Source organism: Rhinoderma darwinii, chromosome 7, assembly GCF_050947455.1.
Source record: "Rhinoderma darwinii isolate aRhiDar2 chromosome 7, aRhiDar2.hap1, whole genome shotgun sequence".
NCBI lineage: Eukaryota > Metazoa > Chordata > Amphibia > Anura > Rhinodermatidae > Rhinoderma > Rhinoderma darwinii.
In genome coordinates, this window is record NC_134693.1 from 46,315,332 (window position 1) to 46,336,901 (window position 21,570).

General features: G+C 39.6%; 1 protein-coding gene across 1 annotated transcript in view; it reads right to left on the minus strand.

The window, feature by feature from the left end:
* Positions 1–10,364: 10,364 nt before the first annotated feature.
* LOC142657849 (flavin-containing monooxygenase 5-like) overlaps positions 10,365–21,570 on the minus strand; it is a 35,034-nt gene continuing 23,828 nt past the window's right edge. Inside the window, exons 5-10 of the mRNA XM_075833308.1 lie at positions 20,168–20,330; positions 18,102–18,244; positions 16,195–16,391; positions 13,666–14,021; positions 13,493–13,565; positions 10,365–11,906 (exon numbers count right to left, since the gene is read on the minus strand). Coding sequence (XP_075689423.1) covers positions 11,561–11,906; positions 13,493–13,565; positions 13,666–14,021; positions 16,195–16,391; positions 18,102–18,244; positions 20,168–20,330 — 1,278 coding nt within the window. The 3' untranslated portion in view covers positions 10,365–11,560. The remainder of the gene's footprint in view (positions 11,907–13,492; positions 13,566–13,665; positions 14,022–16,194; positions 16,392–18,101; positions 18,245–20,167; positions 20,331–21,570) is intronic.

A 21,570-nucleotide genomic window follows, 5' to 3' on the forward strand; every position in this document is an offset into this window, starting at 1 on the left:
CTGCTGCTGCTTTATTGTATCTGGCTGGTTATGAAAATGGGGGGGACCCCACGTCATTTAAAAAAAATAATTGGAAAGAACGATGTCGGGTCCCCCCCAATTTTCATAACCAGCCAGATACAACACAGCAGCAGCAGGCAGCATTACAAGGGTGGGAAGGGCCACTGTTTTTGGCCTTCCCCAGCCTAATACTACCAGCCTGCGGCCACCCCGGTGCCTGCCCATCACTACAGATTGTCGGGTACTGGTTTGTACCCGGCTCTTCCCAGTACCCCTGGTGGCGGTGGGTACCAGGGTAATAATGGGGGTTAGTGTAGCCTCTGCACCGGCTAACATTAAGCCTCGCCTTAGTAATGGAGGTTGTCAATCAGCCAGCGGCCATTACTAAGGCGGTGATAATAAAGTTTAAAAAGATACAAGCACATAGAAAAAATATTTTATTGAAATAAAAAAACACAACCCTCATTAACCATTTTATTGAGAATAAAAAAAACGCCGTCATTGAAGTCCTCGTATCCGAAGTCCAACAACCGAACCTGTAAAAAAACACAAACACAAAAATAATCAGTAACACATAAAGAAGCAAAATTATTATTCTTACCTATCCTGGGTCCAGCGCTGGAGACGCAATGTCAGCGAGCTGGGCCACTGTATCTAATCCTATCATGTGTGATACAGTCTGCTGAGCTGTGTATCTAATCCTATTATGTGTGATACTGCCTTCTGAGCCACTGTATCTAATCATATCATGTGTGATACTGTCTGCTCAGCCACTGTATCTAATCCTATCCATAGTTTATAGGGTCGTAGTGCTATAGATATGCTGTCTCATATACACACTTTTTTTTGGGCGGACACATATGTATTGGGGCTATTTCCCGGACATTTTAAACCCTGAGGGTATGTTCACACGGCAGCGTCCGTTACGGCTGAAATTACTGTGCTGTTTTCAGGAGACGTAATTTTCGGACGTAATTCAATGCTAAAACGCCTGAATTATGTCCGTAAATAGTGTGTGTGAACCCAGCCTTACTGACGCCCCCGGCTGCTAGTGCTGCATTGTTGGGTCACTCAGGAGACCCAGCAATGCAGCTGAAAGCTGCGGACCGTCGGCCATAAGAAGTTTGCGGGGGGGGGGGGGGCCCAGTAAGAATTTTTGCATCGGGGCCCATGAGCCTCTAGCTACGCCCCTGGTCAAGTGCCATCTGCCACGTCAAGTACCATCTGCCACGTCAAGTGCCATCTGCTCATCGGATACTGCCCGCCACGTCTGGCGCCACTTTCCGCATCTGCCTCCATCCGTGCTGTAGCCACAGTCACCGTCCGGACTATTTCAGGTACCTAAGCATTACTGTCTGCTATCTTACTTTCACATAGACTGTGACCTGGTCAGCTGCCTCCCCGCTACTGCGGAGCGGCCTAGTGGGTCCACAAACCCAGTGTCCGTGACACTAATGCTGCGTGATAGATTTTATTTTTATTAAGATACTCCAGGATAGGTTGATCTTAGTTTCATGCTGTTCCAGAACTGGGCAGCTTCTTTAGATGTTGTTTGGCAAAGTCTAATCTGGCCTTTCTTTTTTTTTTTAGGCTGATTAATGGTTTGCACCTTGTGGTGAACCCTCTGTAGTTGCTCTCATGAAGTCTTCTCTTTATGGTAGACTTAGATACTGATACACCTACTTTCAGGAGAGTGTTCTTCACTTGGGTAGATGTTGTGAAGGGGTTTTTCTTCACCATGGAGAGGATTCTGCGATCATCCATCACTATTGTCTTCCATGGACGTCCAGGCCTTTTGGAGTTCACGAGATCACCAATGCGCTTTTTTCTTTCTTTCAAGGTACCAGACTGTTGATTTGACCGCTCCTAACATTTGTGCTATCTCTCTGATGGATTTATTCATTTTTTTCAGCCTAACGATGGTCTGTTTAATTTGCATTGAGAACTCCTTTTACCTCATGTTGTGAGTTCACAGCAACAGCTTCCAAATGCAAATGCCACACCTGGAATCAACTCCAGACCTTTTACCTGCTTAATTGATGATGGATTAACAAGGGAATAGCCCGTGCAGCCCATTAAATAGCTTTTGAGATAATTGTCCAATTACCTTTGGTCCCTTGAAAAAGAGGCAGCTACATATTAAAGAGCTGTAATTCCCAACACCTTGCTCAAATTAGGATGTGAATACACCCAAACTAAAGCTGACAGTCTGCACTTTAAGCCCATATTGATTATATAACTGTATATTCAATATATTTTGGTAAACAGTTAAAATGCCAAAACTTCTGCCACTGTCCAAATAATTCTGGACCTAACTGTATATGACTTGATAGAGTTTTAGAGTTAGAGGTTAATTCTAACCTCTAACTCTAAAACTCTATCAAGTCATATATTCATAAAGAGGACTATATTATTATAAAGGACCTAAAGTAATATCTTAAAATCTGTCTATGTTTTGAAGAACCTTTCCCCAGTGGTACCGTGCAGGTTAATGTTTAAGACCTCCTTCAGACACTATTTTTTCAGCGTTTTTAAATGCTAGTAAAAAATGGCATGAATTTCAAGCGTTTTTTAAAAGCGTTATTGGTCGCATTTTATTTTTTATTTTTTTTGTAACATTTTAAACATGCGTTTCAAAAATCCTATAGAGAAGCCTATGAAAAAAACAAAGAAAAAATGCTGCGTTTTGAAAAAAGGGCACTGACCACACAAATACCACAAGCCAAAATGCTTTGTATGTAAAGTTTTCGTTATTTCATTATAAACTATAAAGTAACATCTGTCCAGGGCGTTTTTGACCTAAAAAATGCAGTGAAGAATGTCTCTAAAAATGCAGCAAAACGCTGTGTGTGAATCCAGTCTTAGGGAAGCAGAGAGCCAAAAGCAAAACAGGATGATGTCAATGGCAGTGATCACATAGGTGACAATGACCAAAATGTAAACTAAAATTTGGCAGCCAACAAACAATAAAAAAAACCTTCTGTAGTCTTTGAAGAAATCTTCTGAATTAAAAAAAAAATGGAATCAAATTTTAGACCATACACGTAAGATCAATGTTAATCTTGTTTGGTAAATTGGTTGGAACACTTACCTGGATTTTCTTTATCATTAGTGGTAAACTCTACAGTATAATGATCTATCATCTGAAAAAAATGCATATTGGGCAATGCAGAGACAAAATTTCCCACCATACCAATGTTTTTCTGTGGGAAAAATCATTCACATTGTTACTCCTCTCGCTCTGATAAAAACATGGAGCGGCACCTTTAAGCTGGAGGATCCAGTTGCGGGACCCTGGTTATGAATCAAGGTACTTTCTCTTGTGTTATTTTACTTGTAGTTTTTATTCGGTCTCTGACCCTGACCTTGTTACTAGCTTTTGTCTTGGATTTGTCGCTTGGTATTTGTTTTTCAATCTCCTGGTTTTGACCACCTGGTCCCTCTTCTGATTTTGTCTTAGTCTCATCCTCTGTCTTCGCATCTGCCTCCACTCCAAACCTTCTTATGGGGGGTGAAGGGTGACGAACTGGGAAACTCCTTAAAATCCACACCTCAGTTTAGCCAGCACCAAATCGATTGTGGCTCAAGGATCCGTTTTCTGGTGAGACCCGTAACACGCATTGTGGGAAATATGATTGTGTATGGCCCTTCTCCCCATTGTAACATTAATAGAATGTATCAGGATTATCATAGCATATCATATCATAACATATCATAGATTGTAAGCTCTTGCGAGCAGGGTCCTCACTCCACTTATTTGAATTGCAAATTAGTGTTGTTACTATGTAATGTCTGATATTGTCTTTACATGTTCCCCCTGAATTGTAAAGTGCTGTGGAATATGTTGGCGCTGAATAAATAGAGATTATTATTAAAGCTTAATAAGGTTTAAAACAATTGTGCCCAATGTTTTTGAAATAAATGTATTGGAAAAAGTTATTGCAACAGATAATCAACCATTCAGATATTGAGTTTAGTCAAACTAATCTGGAATTTCTGAATATAAACCTTGATTAATACTATGTATACGGTGACATGGCTGTTACATCACCGACAAGTTCAGGACTAAAGCAGATAAATGGGCCTAAATGTCATCAGTCCTCGGTGATCATTTTGCCCCACAGTATATTATTAATTTTCAAAAATTATAATACAGAAAAACTCCATGCCATCTGTTAAGTAGCACATTTTATTGTTTTATTCTCAGAAGTGTCAGGAATACTTTTTTGGCTAGAAAGAAAAGTCTGAGCTGTAAAGTGACAAAGCAAAATGGGCTCCACTATAGATAATGATGGCTGATCACTAGGATGACCTCATTGTCTGATCAGTGGAAGTCTGAAGTTTTGGGAGCCATAGAGCTAGGTAACACAGGATGTGAAGGGGGAAAAAAATGCAGTATTCGGGACACGGCGGCTGACAGGTAGATATTCAAAACAGAGTATGTTATAGTAGGCTTTATTTGTAATAGATACTATGCGTTTCAGGACCGGACAGGTCCCTTCCTCAGGTATGTACCTGAGGAAGGGACGTGTCCGGTCCTGAAACGCGTCGTATCTATTACAAATAAAGCCTACTATAACATACTCCGTTTTGAATATCTACTTGTAAGGCGCTGTGTCCCGAATACTGCATTTTTTTCCCCTTCACATCCTGTGTTCGTTTTCCCCGGGAACAGAACTTTTTCTCGTGGGATAGCAGCGGGTGGCAGCCGACTTCCACAACGATCTTCAGGTCATTCTACTTTCCATGCTCAGCAATAGTGTTGTGCCTATCCTAGCACAACACTGCCAGGTGAGTACATCAGCTCGCCTTTTGCTCACATTGTCCCACGTTCCTTACAATATTACCTTAGAGGAGCGCCGTGTCCTCCTCTCTTCGTTTTTCTTTATCCAGATATCATAGAGCTAGGTAAGGCACAGCAGCCCCTTTGACGTTAGTACTACAGAGTACCATTTTATCATGGCACCGTGCAGTGACTATAGCACAGGTCCATTCACCAGACATAATGCCAAGCCAGTAGCACTGCGGTGTCTGAGAAAAAAGCAAAATAAGCCACACACCCTTTGTTCTCTGGATTGAAGGGGTTTTTAGTGATTTGCTATAACGGTCAATGGTAGGAAAGCCACTTAAATAGGCTCTGTCACTACTTTAATAATTCCCTATCTCCTAACTAATCTAATAGGCGCTATGATGTGGATAACTACAGTGTGATTTGTTTTCAAAAACGTTTATTATTTGCAAAGTTATGAGCATTTATCTAAATAAGCTAATGTGGCTCTAATAGCCAAATAGGAGGTGACATTTTCTTTTCACTCTGGGCGGTGTAATGTTTTCTGTATGATGCTGTCCAATCAGCATACAGCTTCTCCCCCTTCCTGCCCAGCATCACAGCGTGATCATATAGCACACAGCTTCCATTCCGACTGTGTATTCAACTGGCGATATCTCCGGTTGTGTCACAGCTAAAACTGTGATCCTGGTGTCATATGAAAGATTAGAATCTCATCTTTCATGTACCACCACTGTTCTAGGTGGTCCACAGCCCAAGATATGGCTGTTCGAAGTGATCCTTATTCCCTCCAGCCTCAGTCTCTCACACTGTGTGGCAGCTTCATGCTGATTGGTCAGATCAGAGGCGGTGAGGTAGCTCCACCTCAGGAGAATCGCTGCTGTTACCTCCCACTTTGTCTAATAAAAGCTCATTTACATATTTAGAAAAATGCTCATAACTTAAAATAATAAACGTTTTGGGACACAATTTTTCATTATCATTATCAGTGTGACAGCACCTATTAGATTAGATAGCAGATAGGGATTACTAAACTAGTGACAGATCCTCTTTAAACTGCCACATTATAAATTTGTACATAAATGATACAGTATATAAATTATGCATTATAATAATTTTTCAGGCGTGTATCTAGAAGAAAGAGAGGCAGCACACCAGCATAAGTATGACATAAAGCTTGATAATGCCTTCATTGAGAAGAGGAGACGTCACCTCTTGCACTAGGTGAATAAACACCTTTATTTCATACTTATGCTGGTGTGCTGCCTCTCTTTCTTCCGGATACACTCCAGGGAACTTTGCATGACTTTGTCTGGTGGGATCCATGGTCCAGATCCTTGAGGTTCAGCACCCATCACTCTTCTTGCTCTGCAGCTCCTACCTTGTTCTATTTGGACTTTGTATTTTAAATGGGATTAATGAAAACGTATTATAGAGATATTGATATTCAATATTAACCCCTTCAGGACCCAGCCACTTTTTGACCAAATGACACAGCCTCATTTTTTTAAATCTGACGTGTGTTACTTTATGTGGTAATAACTCTGGAACGCTTTTACCTATCAAAGCGATTCTGAGATTGTTTTCTCGTGACATATTGTACTTTAAGTTAGTGAAAAAATTTGGTCGATATATTCAATATTTTTGTGTGAAAAACACCAAAATTTAGAGAGAATTTGCAAAAAATTAGCATTTTCTAAATTCAAATGTATCTGCTTGTAAGACAGATGGTTATACCACACAAAATAGTTACTAGCTAACATTTCCCATATGTCTACTTTAGATTGGCATCATTTTTTGAACATCCTTTTATTTTTCTAGGCCGTTACAAGGCTTATAAGTTTAGCAGCAATTTCTCAAATTTTCAAGAAAATTTCAAAAGCCTATTTTTTTTAGGGATTAGTTCAGTTCTGAAGTGGCTTTGAGGGCCTTATATATTAGGAACCCCACAAATCACCCCATTTTAAAAACTGCACCCCTTAAAGTATTCAAAACAGCATTTAGAAAGTTTCTTAACCCTTTATGCGTTTCACAGGAATTAAAACAAAGTGGAGGGAAATTTGCAAATTTCATTTTTTTTTGCAGAAATTCAATTTTAATCAATTTTTCCTGTAATACTGAAGGTTTTTACCAGAGAAACACAACTGAATTTTTATTGCCCTGATTCTGAAGTTTTTAGAAATATCCCACATGTGGCCCTAATGTGCTACGGGCCTGAAACAAAAGCCCCAGAAGCAAAGGAGCACCTAGAGGATTTTTGGGCCTTCCTTTTCTTAAATTATATTTCAGGCACCATGTCAGGTTAGAAGAGGTCTTGTGGTGCAAAAATAAAGGAAACACCCCAAAAAAAAAGACCCCATTTTGGAAACTACACCCATTGAGGAATTCATCTAGGGGTGTAGTGAGCATTTTGACCCCACAGGTGTTTCATAGATTTCATTAGAATTGGGCAGTGAAAATGAAAAATCACATTATTTTCCAATAAGATGTAGCTTTACCTCAAAATTTTTATTTTTTTCAACAAATAAATGATGAAAAGCACCATAACATTTGTAAAGCAACTTCTCCAGAGTACGGAAATACCCAACATGTGGTCATAAACTGCTGTTTGGGCAAGCAGCAGAACTCAGAAGGGAAGGCACGCCATTTAGCTTTTGGAGTACAGATTTTGCTGGTTTGATTTCTCGGCACCATGTCGCATTTGTAAAGCTCCTAAGGTACCAGTACAGTGCAAAAATAGTGACTCCATTTGGCAAACTACACCCATTGAGGAATTCATCTAGGGGGGTAGTGAGCATTTTGACCCCACAGGTGTCTCATATATTTTATTAGAAATGGGCAGTGAAAATGAAAAATTACATTATTTTCCAATAAGACAGAGCATTGGTTCAAAATCTTTCATTTTCTCATCAAATAAAGGAGAAAAAGCACCGTAACATTTGTAAAGCAACTTCTTCAGAGTACAGAAATACCCCACATGTGGTCATAAACTGCTATTTGGACACACAGCAAGGCTCTAAAGGGAAGGAGCGCCATTTAGTATTTGGAGTGGAGATTTTACAAGGTTCGTTTTTTGACCCCATGTTGCATTGAGCTATAGTACCAGTACAGTGGTACCCCCGATAAATTACCCCGTTTTGGAAACTAGATCCCTCAAAGAATTTATCTAGGGGTGTAGTGAGCATTTTGACCGCACAAGTGTTTTGCAAAAATGAGTAAACAATAGATGTTGCAGATTGAAAATGGCTGTTTTCCACAGATATGCCATTTCAGTGCCCAATGTGTTGTGCCCAGCTTGTACCACTGTAGACACACATCCCATAAATTGTTAAGCGGGTTCTCCAGAATACAGTAATACCCCATATGTGGTCATAAATTGCTGTTTGTGTACACGGCCAGGCTCAGTTGGACCACCATTTGGCTTTTGAAGCGCAGATTTTGCTTGGTGTTTTAGTGGTATTTTATCTTATAATGTGGGGGCATATGTAAGCTGGGAGGAGTACATCAGGGTATATGTAAGCTGGGCGGAGTACATCAGGGTATGTGTAATCTGTGCGGAGAACATCAGGGTATATGTAAGCTGGGCGGAGTACATCAGGGTATGTGTAAGCTGGGCGGAGTACATCAGGGTATGTGTAATCTGTGCGGAGAACATCAGGGTATATGTAATCTGTGAGGAGTACATCAGGATATATGTAATATGGGAGGAGTACATCAGGGTATATGTAAGCTGGGCGGAGTGCATCAGGTCATAATAGGATGATGTAATAATGGGGAGAATGAACCATGGATTGGTGTGGTATGCTTTGAACCTTTCCTTTATGCACAGGCCGGGTTTATTGGGTATTATACAAAATATCTGCGCTCACTTATTGCCTAATCTTTGACTTCTTCACTAGCCCTATAAGCCGCACAAGGCCCTAAAGTTTCCTCATCACCGCTGTGTCCATGGGGTCCACCTGGGGGGTCCAGCAAATGACGATGTGGGGTATTTAGTGAAATTCTACTGGACCTAAAAAATTAGTCTGGGCCGTCATTTAGAATCATTTTGCGTTTTGAGAGTCATAACGTGTTATTTTTCCGTTAGGGCGTGTGTGAGGGCGCGTTTTTTGTGGAACGAGCTGTAATTTTTATTGGTTCCATTTTGGGGGACATGAGATTTTTTTTATCACTATTTATTAAATTTTTTGGGAGATGAGGAAACCAAAAAACAGCCATTCCAGCACTTTCTTTTTTGTTTTTTTTTTTAGTGTTCACCGTGCAGTATAAGCAACATGTTAACTTCATTCTGCGGGGCGATACGATTACAGCGACACCAAATTTATATCGTTTTTTTACGTTTCACTACGTTCCCACAATAAAAATACTCTTTTCTAAAAAAAATCATGTTTTAGTGTCGCCATTTTCTGACAGCCATAACTTTTTTTTTTTTTCGTTGATATCGCTGCGGGACGGCTTGTTTTATGCGTAACGAACTGTAGTTTCTATTGGTACCATTTTGCGTTACTTGCAACTTTTTGATCACTTTTTATTAAAAAAAATTTGAGACAAGATGAACAAAAAATAAAATACGGTCATTGTTTTTTATTAAAAATTTTTACGGTGTTCACCGTGCGGTAAAAATAATGTGATATTTTTATAGATCAGGCCGTTCCGAACGCGGCGATACCTATTATGTATAGTTTTTTTTCATATTTTTTCTAATAATAAAAGGAGTTGATCAGGGAAACAGGGCAAGTGTTTTTTTTTATTATTTATTAATTCACATTTTTTTGTACATTTTTTACTTTTTCTTTAAACTGACCTGGGGACTTGAAGATCTGGTCTTCTGATCCCCGCTACGATGCACTGCACTACTTATGTAGTGCAGTGCATCATAACTGTCATTTTTCATTTGACAGTTAGCCTCGGGCAGGACCTAATAGGCTACCGTACCTTGGCAACCAGGAAGCCTAGTAACGGCTTCCTGGTTGCCATAGCAACAATCGCCACCCGCGATCCATCGCGGGGGGGGCCCGGGGGTTACAGAGGGAGCTCCCTCCCTCTGTAAACCACTTCAATGCGGCGGACGTCATTGACAGCCGCATTGAAGGGGTTAATTGTCTGCGATCGGCGGTAACAGCCATTGCAGCGGCATGTCAGCTGTGTATAACAGCTGACAGCCGCTGAAGATAAAGCGCGCACAGCTCCTGTGCTCGCTTTATCTGCCGGGCGTAACTGTACGCCCGAGTGCGGGAAATCACTTGGAATTTGGACGTACAGTTACGCCCAATCGCGGGAAGGGGTTAAGGAATAATTCTCACGGGTCTAGGACTAAACCAAACAAAACTGTCAGAATTGCTACTGGAGGCATCGAGTATAAAAAACACAAATGTGAACAGAGCTGTACATTCATTATGGTAAAGCGTAACTGGCAAATTAACGTTTTGGCAACCACTGTTTTGCGGCTGAATTGGATCCACATAGTAGTTAATAGTTGTGTATGACGTCAATATAAAACCACTGTATAAAAACTAAAATTATGCCATGATACATTCCGTAAAATATGTATAGAGTACCAGACAGAACAAAAAAAAAAAATGAAATCGCATTTTTTTATTCGACCATTTTGTGAATATACTGCAAATGTCTCAGGATCTCAGATGTCCCATACATTAAAAGAAGAAGCAAAAATCTACAGTAACTTATCTTATTCAATGTTGTGTCTAAATGTTCTCTAACCCTAAGCACCCTGAGTTTAGCAGTCTTTATTTATGCAGCTTTTCAGAAAGTCAAACGAACATCTGCATGTGAGCTGAGTAATGTCAATTCAGACTTTAAATATATAGTAGATAATAATTACTGTATAAACTTTAGATCATAATGAACACTCATACTACATTTCTTCTAAGGCCACGTTCACACGTGACAGAATTTTCCTGCTGCAAATGTTGGTGCAGATTCAGTGGTGCAATTACGCAACGAATTTGCGCCAAAATTTGCATATTTGACAGGTAATTCAGATATCACAGCGGACTTGGCACAGATTTCAGTTTTTGCATTGCAAAGGCTGAAATCCGCAGTGAAAGTCCGCTGCTTCTCTGCAACATGCTGCGGAGGGAAAATTCCGCACCGCAGCCTGATTTCCGCAGTTATTTTCTGCAACGTCTGAACTAATTTCCTAAAAATGTTTAGAAACAAATGTAAAAAACGTCTGCTGCAGAATTCCACTGCGGACAATTCAACAGCAATTCCGCCACGTCTGAACGTGGCCTTAAAGGGGTATCCCGGTTTCAGAAAATTAAGGTATTTTATTGTATGATAAAAAGTTATATTCCAGTATACTTTCTGTATTAACTGTTTTAAAGATCTCTGCTTGCAATCTTCAATAGGAAGTTCATTGTTCCTATTTATTTGCTGAAACCGTAGTACCACTTTAATTATAATGTGAAGATTAGCAGTGGTTAATATGAAGTTTAAGGGCTCATGCACACTAGCTTGGAGCCTGTACGGTAATGTACAGGCTTTGTTGGACTCTGTTTATAGAAATATTCTCTACTAGAAGCTTCTAGGTGAGTAATATATATATAGTCTGATGGAACATACCAGGATTTTGTTTTCGCTGTATGCCCATGTATCAAATCAGAGGCATACGGAGCCACAGTAGACACATGCACCTCTATGGAAGTCCTAATGGAAGCTGTAATACGACAGTGTGCATGAGCCCTTAAACTAAGAAATCAATGTTCCCAATTATTGCCAATCCTGTCTTAGCTGCATATGTTAATACAACTACATTGAAATATAGATAGCAGCAAAAAGAATCAGAATGCCAAGGAGCTTAAAAACAAATCTAAATGAGCCATGAGAATCGTTTTTACTCATGCTCCGTGTCTTTATGGGCTTGATGATTCGTTCAAGCTGGGTTACAATGGCTTTCCTGGCATCTTTCCACTGCCCCGGTCCACTCAGGCGGTACTGGTATGGAGTGCATGGGCCAAAGAACATCTCCCAGGCCAGTTTAGGATCAGACAGGAATAGCTTCTTCAAATTAGGCTTGCAGCCTATCTCTTCTGCTACTTCATCCATATAATTCACATAGTCAACTTGTATTGTATGACGCTCGCTTTCGACATACCTGTATAAAAACAAATCGTAGATTATTAATAGTGGAACACGATAATTTTTCCAATAAATCGACTATCACACACAAAAACAAACATTAACTTATCAAGGAAGATAAATGAGGCAGCTGGAACAACATTATGATGTCAAGACAGAAAAGACCATTAGGCCCAGTCTAACAAGATCATTCTCAAAATTCCTGTTAAGCCAGGTTTGCACAGGGCAGTTTGGTACAGGTGTTATTCCCTTAGGCTATGTTCACACGCTTAACAAAAAACAGCTGTAAAATACAGAGCTGTTTTCAAGGGAAAACAGACTGATTTTCTGCCATTTTTTAAGCATCAAGCGTTTTTTTACGGCCGTTTTTGGAGCCATTTTTCTATTGAGACCATCAAAAACGGCTCAAGAAGTGACATGCACTTCATTTTTACTGGGCGTTTTTTTCACGCGCCGTTCTTACAAACGGCCATGTAAATAATGCCCCGTGGAAACGAAGCACCGTTTTTACTATTGAAATCAATGGGCAAATGTTTGGAGGCGTTCAGGCCCCATATTTTCAGCCGTTTTTCGGCCCGAAAAACGGCTGAAAATAAGCCGTGTGAACGTACCCTAAAGGATCATATGTGCAGTTTTGATGCAGTTTGTGTTTCAGCTTTTTGAGCCAAAGACAGAAGTGGATTCAAAATGAAGGAAAGTTATAAAGAAAAGACCGATGCATTTCCTTTTGTGTCCACTCCTGTTTTTGGCAAAAAAAAAAAAGCTGCACCAAAAACAGTATCAAGGTGGAATATGTGATCCTGGCCTGAGGCTGAATTCTTTTAGCCCTTGAGGTTTTTTTTAAGACAGATACAGGGTGGATACAAAAGAGAGTAGGCATATCAGTCTTTCCTTTAGGGTATGTTCACACACTTAATAAAAAACATCTGAAAATACAGAGCTGTTTTGGATCTTGTTGGTTCCTGGGGCTTCTCCCCAGACAGAAAGCTACTTATCTGTGCTTCTGAGATCAAGTGAAACCAAAAAGCCCAGAGACAGGACTGGTTTGTGGTTAAGCATCTATTAGTTGCACTAAATTTTAGGCAGCAGCTTCTCTCCATGTCTCTGTAGGAGAAGTAGATGCCTGCCTGGGAGAGGGCAATAGAATATAGACATATTGCTTTCTCCTGGTATAGTGGCATGTATACAGGGCAAATAAAGTAGATCTGATAACATGCTTCCTTTAAAAGTTATCGATTTCAAAAGAATGAATGTAAAGGAAAGAATGTCATGAAAAATTGTCAAATTTTAAAGTGAATGTACTCCAGATACAAAGCTCTGAATCCTCTGCATACATATAGATCTCAATAATAAAACAATATGCTCCCTCTAGAGGCAGCTGCAGGGAGCCAGAATTTTATTTTTTATTACTATGTCAATGCAGGTGTTTTGGAGCTCTGTATTAGAAATAATGAGCACCAACTAATATAAAGATATATACAAAAAATATAATCCCACAGAATTTTGATCTAAAAATGACATGGTATTAAAAGGCGGAAATTTACTTTACGAAAAGAATATTGAATGTGACAATTAAAACTGGAAGAGCTATTAAGTACCAACCTCTTCTGCATTTCTTCTTTTCTCTTTGTGATCTCAGCCTTCATTTCACTCATAGATGGCAACGTATTTTGACCTAGAAACACATTACAAATGCTTAAAAATTTTTTATCAGAAAACACCTAAACCTTATATATGGTCAGAAGTATTTTAGAAAAATTAAAAAATGGCATTACCTTTGAAGACTCTTGTTGCCCAGCGAGCCTGAATCTCAGAAATGGGCATTATAGCCCCAATTGGTTGGATGTAGCCAATGAAAGCTAGAGTTGATTTTTCCAAATGTGGTGGAAATATCATTTTATACAAAGGGGCTTGGTTGTTTTCTACTTTCATGACCGAATCATCAAAAAAAGAGAAAGAAAATTTGTATCCTGTAGCAAAAATGACAACATCTATGTCTTTCTCCACTGTGCCATCTTCAAATATGACATCAGTCTCCTCAAACCGTTTAATGTTGGTCTTTATCAGCACTTTGCCAGACATAATGCGATTGGGGAGATCATCGCTGATTGTTGGATGTTGGCTGAGAATCCTGCATAGTAGCAAAAAAAAATAATATTTTAATCAGTTATTTAACAAGAAAAAACGGGCATGGGACTGACATTTTCATGAAAACAATTGTCAAAATTAATTAAATTTCAGAAATTATTGACGGTGCCACTTTAATATTTATGTAACATAACGTTTTGAAGTGGATCTGTCACTAGTTTAGTAGTGCCCGATCTCCTAGCTAATCTAACAGGCGCTGTCACACTGATAATGCTAGTGAAAATGGAGTCCCAAAACATTTATTATTTTAAAAGTTATGAGCTTTTTTCTAAATATGCAAATGAGGGAACACTAGACAAGTGGAGGCAACAGCAGCGATTCTCCTGAGGTGGAGCTACCTCACAGCCGCTGACCTATCAGCATGAAGCTGCTTCACACAGTGTGAGAGACGGAGGCTGGAGGGAAGGGGGATCACTTAAAATAGCCATATCTCCGACTGTGGACCACCTAGAACAGTGGTTCCGGTGGCATATGAAAGATAAGATTCTAATCTTTCATATGGCATGCAGTTTTTGCTGTGAAACAAGCAGAGGTATCACCAGTTGAAAACACAGTCAGGAATGGAAGCTGTATACTATATGATCACACTGTGTTGCTTGGCTGGAAAGAGGAGAATTGTATTACGCTGATTGGACAGCGTCATACAGAAAACATTACACTGTCCAGAGTGAAAATAAAGAGTTACCTCCCATTTGGCAAGTATATCCAAATTAGCATATTTAGAAAATGCACATAACTTTTCAAATAAATGTTTTTGAAAAAAAATTACATTATTATAATAAGATTAGTTAGGAGATAGTGAATTAACAAACTAGTGACAGATCCTCTGTAAATGGATTGTCGAATTACAGGTCATCATCTATTATCCAGACTGGAGCACCCGATGCATCCATGCATTACAAGGACAGCCCATTGATCTCATTGGGAGATGTATAATGCATCATTTCCCGTTTTGGCGCTGCAGGGAAATTAAATACTTAACACACAGTTTACAGATGATTTTTGATAGACATACTGTGATTAGCTTATCATATTGGGACCTTTCTAACAAAATTGGACTGTCCAAAGTGGTCAACTTTAAAAGAAAAAAAATTCTAAAGATTGTGTAGCTATTTGATGAATGGAATATAACGATTCTAGATTGGATGCAAAAGGAGGAGTCACTTGCACAAACTACAAGAATATGCAAAAATATCTCCCAATGATTGTAGCTATATTGGGGGAAAGGAGGGGTATCATACACATGTGGTGGCCTTTGGTCTATTGCAGAGAAACAAAATAGAACCACAAGGGATCCAAATGTTATCAAGTACTGGTTATCAAATACTCCATACATAATTCTTTTGTGCAATTCCGTCAGAATTCTGGCACATTTTGCTCAGTAAATCCTTGCCCCTGTGTTTAGGTCTGAGGACTTTGCATTTTTCTATTAACTACCAGAAAACATCTGTACACTATAAAAAAAAAAAAATCAAAGTAATTAAAAATGCCACGAAAACCTGATCTTAACACTACGTGTAAATACAGCTTGAAGAGACTCTGTCATCAGTTTATAACTGCCCTATCTCCTACCTAATCTAATAGGCGCTTTGATGTAGACAACTACTGTTTTTTTTTTTTTCGTTTTTTTTTAACGTTTATTATTGACCAAGTTATGAACATTTTTTGATTTATGCAAATTTTTTCTAAATGCCCAACTGGCCGTTTTTTTCCTATTCACCAAGTGGGTGTTGTATAGAAAAGTGTATGACGCTGACCAATCATTCCAGCCCAGGTTGATTCACAGCACAGCGTGATCTCGCGAGATCATGCTGTGACATCACTTCCTCCAGCAGGTCCTCCACCGGAGCGAGATCACGCTGTGCTGTGAATCAAGCTGGGCTGGAATGAAGAGAAGTGTATGACGCTGATTGGTCACAATGCCCACTTGGTGAATAGAAAAAAAACGCCCAGTTGGGCATTTAGAAAAAATTTGCATAAATTGAAACATTTTCATAACTTGGTCAATAATAAACGTTTTTTTAAAAAAACAAAAAAAAACAAAACAGTAGTTATCAACTTCAAAGCGCATACTAGATTAGGTAGGAGATAGGGAAGTTATAAACTAGTGACAAAGCCTCTTTAAATCATAAAGTAAAAAAACAAAACTTTTTCACCTGTGCTGGGGTTTTAGACCAAAATTTTCATGGTTGACTCTGGAATTAACTTTATATTCCAGCAAGCTGTTTACTAGAGATGGGAAAGTATCTGCAATTATTCCGTGAAATCGTGAAAAAAGGACAATATCCAATGGAAAGCCGCTATCAAAGACACGATTCCACAGCCACGCTCCTCTCCTGGTGCTGAGAAAAACCTGTAAATGAGAACAGAAATACTCATATTTTACTATTATTTTATCTTTTTTAGTATATACACAGTATAACATGTATGTTCCAAAACCATGAATGAAAATCATTAGCAAGTACCTTCCAACAATGATGCTTACCTTTGTATTTCTTAGTGCTGGAAAGTTGTGATGGAAAGGGGAGTCAAAACATAGTGTCTGTGTGTTCATTTACAGAAACAGTGCCACTCTTGTCCATGGTCTGTGTCTGGTATTGCAGCTCATCTCCATTAACGTGAATTATGCTGAGCTGCAATACCACATACAGCATATGGACAAATTCGGCCGTGTTTCTGAAAAAAAAAACAGAGCTTTTTTCTAATCTCAAATAATCCTTTTAACTGCTACATAAATGATTGATCATCAAACACCTAGAAAGTCAAATAATCAGGTGCTGGCATGAGACCTTTGCTACTAGAATATCAGGCAGCTTTCATGTGATGGCAATATGTTTTCAAACTTAACCGAATAATGTTCTGTTAAGGCCTCATGCACACGGCAGTGCCCGTAATCACGGCCCACGATTACGGGCACAGCCTGCCACAGGCGGCCGCGAACAGCAACCCGCATTTTCGGCCCGTTCTTCCATTCAAAGTATGGGAGCACAGTCCGTAAAAAGCAAAAGATAGGGCATGTCCTACCTTTTGCAGTGTCTTTCTACGACCCGGACACCTTCCCTTAAATATACGGGAAGGTGTTCGTGGTCATTAGGAATGAATGGGTCCATAATTGCAGACCGCAATTACGGCCCACAATTACGGACGAATTCTACAGTCGTGAGCATGAGGCCTAAATCTGTGATGAGCCACTATTTGGGGATCATTGTTTTAGGCCAGGGCTACACCTAGATTTTTGTAGTACTACATAATTGATTATTTTAACTATTGAGATACAGTAGTCAATATAAGTCCAATAAATTGCATGCAATCTTGGACTGCAGATGTCACTCATCAGTTAAAATCAATTACGTAGCACTACAAAATGTCTAGGTGTAGCCCTGGCCTTATACATAAGGTATTGGTTTGTCTTGTAACCCCTTAGTCACGAGCGATGGATAAATCTGTCGCCAGCGAGTGTTACTTCCCACAGAGTGATGGATATATCAGTCATTCACTTTAACTGTCACTGTGTGACGGGCATCGTAATCGGCATCGAGGGGTTTAGGGAGGAGGACTTTTTTAAAATATTTCTCTCAGAGGAATTATTAGTCCTAATGGTTGAGCAGACCAATTTATACGCTGCTTAATTTATTGCCAGCCACCCCACCTCTTATTATGGCAAAACTAGCATGTGGCGACCAGTAGTTGGGGCAGACATTTTAACATTTTGGAACCTCCTATTGAACATGGGTTTGGTTAAGAAACCCACGATTAGGTCCTATGGGACATCTGATGTCCTGTACGACACCCAAATGTACAGGGAAGTGATGACAAGTCAGTGCTGTGAGACCATACTGCGCTTCCTTCATTTCGTGGATAATATACTTTGCCCACCCCGCAGTAACCGCCTTTTTAAAAATTAGGCCACTTTTAAATGGCAAGTTTTCACAGACCAATACCCTTGAAAAAAATATTGCCGTAGATGAGTCCCTGGTCCTTTTCAAAGGCCGGCTTCAATTCAGGCAATATTTTCCAAATAAAAGGGCCCGATTCGGGTTAAAAACGTACATCTCATATTTACCTGCTTAGCCACAGCACTGACTTCCACAGCCAGATCAACTCCTGTGTTTCCAATACCGACCACAATTATTCTTTTGCCCTTAAAAGCTTCAGGTGCTTTGTAGTGACGACTATGAAAGTACTGGCCTTTGAAATTTTCAATGCCTGCAAATAGAAACAATCTTAACCAAAAACATACTTTACTGTCTTTTTCTAAGGTTGCGTCTTTTATTTAGGCTCCTCCTCAAGAAGGATCAGAAACCTAAGGGTATGTTCACACAAGCTATTTTCAGACGTTTTTCGGGCCGTAATCTGGCTGATAAATCGGAAGCAGAACGCCTACAAATATCTGCCCATTGATTTCAATAGGAAATATGGCATTCTGTTCCAACGGGGCGTCTTTTTACGCACCGTTATTTGAAAATGAGGCAGTTTTTCATTGACTCAACAGAAAAACAGCTCCAAAAACGTCCATAAAAACGCCGCAAATTACGCGAGTTGCTTAAAAAAAACGGCTGAAAATCAGGAGCGGTTTTCCCTTAAAAACAGCTCCGTATATTCAGCTGTATTTTGTTAAGCGTGTGAACACTGTGGAATTTCCAAAAAGTATTGAAATCAGCCAAAAGATTTTAATAAATTGACCGGCAGTACGTTTTTTTTAAGCTGCAGCATGTCAATTTATGTTGGGGTAACGCTGCTCTTCTGTTGCGGGTTTTATCCATTGAATTCAATGGGAAATGTAAAACCCACAAACAAAAAGCTATGTGTTGCAACTTTTGTGACTCCGCCGCAAAAATTGCAAGTGAAAAAAAAAGAACCTTTGAGTTAAAATGAATAGAAAAAAAGTTCACTTACCCTGGTCGCTGTCCTAGCAACGCAATCCTCTGCTCTGAGCGCCTCCTAGGATGACATTTCATCCCATAGGACTGCTGCAGCCAATCAAAGGCTCCAGTGGCCATGTGGACTACAACGTCATCCCAAGAGGCCGGGCTATGCTCAGAAGAGATGCGTCGCCATTACTATGGCCGGGGTAAGTATAAACTTTTTTTCCTGCAGTATTTCCACAGTGGACATGTCGGCCGAAAAACTGAACTACAATTATCCCTCCTGTGTGTTTGTACCCTAAGGGCTTGTCCACACATAACGGAATTGCTGCAGAAAAAAAGAGAAGACGACCTAAACCCTAATAGGCAATCAACCAGACCAGTCTGATTTCTAGTATTGTCTCTAAGCTACAATGTTCTTAAAAAATAGTTTGTGTATCCTGCTTACATAAATCAAAACTCCGGGGCATTTAGGTTAATTGAATTACCGGTACTTATGACTTAAATAAATAATATAGTCCATTACTATATTTACTTTGCAAAACTTATCCTACCTAAATAATCCAATTTTAATGGTATAAGGAGCGTTCAATGATTCCCAATTATATACTGTCCCAGTAGAACATAACAGGATGTGTTGTCCATAGCACCTAGTTTTGGCCTTTCGCCACCTCTCTAGCAATATTTAAAGGCTATGTATACCTTCGAGGGCATTTTTTAAAATTATTTTAATGAATAGATTAGTCAGTGTGTAAAGTGTAACTTTGTAATTAGTCTTTATTAAAAAATGGTTTTACTTTTGGAGATACAGCTGTTCTGTATTCTCTATACAGAACAGCTGGATCGCTCGTTTTACACTGAATCCGTCAGTCCGGCGGAACTGACAAGTTCAGTGTCGGTGGGTCCTGTGTGTCTGTAACTTAACTTAGATGGATTACAAGTGGATCCTGCGTGTTAGAGACACGCAAGACCCACCGACATTGAACCCGTCAGGTCCGTGGGACTGACGGATTTAGTGTAAAGTGAAAGATACAGCTGTTCTGTATAAAGAATACAGAACAGCTGTATCTCCAAAAGTAAAATGATTTTTTTAATAAAGACGAATTACAAAGTTACACTCAACACACGGACTAATCCCTTTATGAAAAAGAAAAAAAATGCCCTCAAACGTGTAGATAGCCTTTAAAGTACATGCAACTCATATTCATTAACAGAACCTTATAAGCAGTACAGCATTCTGGGTTGACAATTTTTTTTGTAGTACCTGGAAAAGAATGAAGTGGTAGGTTTGGAGATGTATGATGACCAACACACACCAGTATGGCATCAAAGACATATGTCTCCTGTTTTCCTTCATGTTCTGTGATAACATCCCATTGACCGGTAGTTGCAAAATTTGCATGTTTCTTAACACTGCAAACTGATGTCTTGTAAAAGAAGATTAAAAAAAAAATAATTCAATATTTTATGTCTAGCTAAACTTTGCCTAAAGTCCAGATTGATAAAAACAACCATTTAAGATGCCAGGAAGAACTGCCAGGGTATTGTAGAATAAATTAATGAATGAATGAAAAACACAGAGTGCCTATACTCCTTTAGTGGAGGTTTAAGGGTAAAAACACGCCCACTTGGGCATTAAGCAACTCATTAGCATAAATCTAAAATCGCTAATAAAGTGGTGAAAACAGATCGTTTTTTAAATAAAAAGCACTGCTGTCACCCACATTACAGCGCCGATCTCCTTATGTAGGAGACAGGGCACTTATAATGTGGTGACAGAGCCTCTTTAATCCAGAAGTTGTAATGCCTTGTGTGCACCTGACCTAAGATTTTCAATATCCCTATAAAAGTCTCTGTACTTGGATAATAACCTTTAGGCCTCAAGCGCAGGGTTATATTATGGCTCTGTTTTGTACGGAGCCAAAATACAGCGCATAAAGAGGGACATGGCCCTTAACTATAAGGGTATGTTCACACAGGGCGGATATGCCGTGTAAAAGCACACAGCATATCCAAATTCCGGCTGAAAAACCGCACCAAATTGTGGTGCAGTTCTTCGACCAATACTGCACCTGAAACCAAAAAAGATTGATACTTACGTAGCCATGGCAACGCGTACCTTCGCTGTCCTGCAGCCCGGCCTCCTGGGGTGACGTTTCTTCCCATGTGACCGATGCAGCCTGTGATTGGCTGCAGCGGTCACATGGGATGAAACGTCATCCCAGAAGTATGGCATGGATGAAGAAACAGATCTCTGGGTAAGTATAAGATTTAGATTTTTTGATAACTTGCTGTTTTTGCGGCGGAATCGCAGCTTTTAGCCACAAAAAACGCAACATCAACATCTGCTATTTGTCGAGGGTTTTATCTCCTCAATGAATTCAAATGGGGAAAAGCCGCAACAAATCAGCAGCATTTCCGCAAATACAATTGACATGCTGCAGACTAAAAAACGCAATGCAGTTCAATTTCGGAGCGTTTTTTTCCACTCATCATTTATGCAGCGTGTGGATGAGATTTGTTCAAATCTCATCCCCTTTGCTGCTACTGTATTATTCTGCGGATTTTCCGCAACAAAATATGTTGCAGAAAATCTGCAGTATTTACACTACGTGTGAACTTACCCTAAAGCGTATGTGCACACTACCAATTTTCAGGCGTAATGGA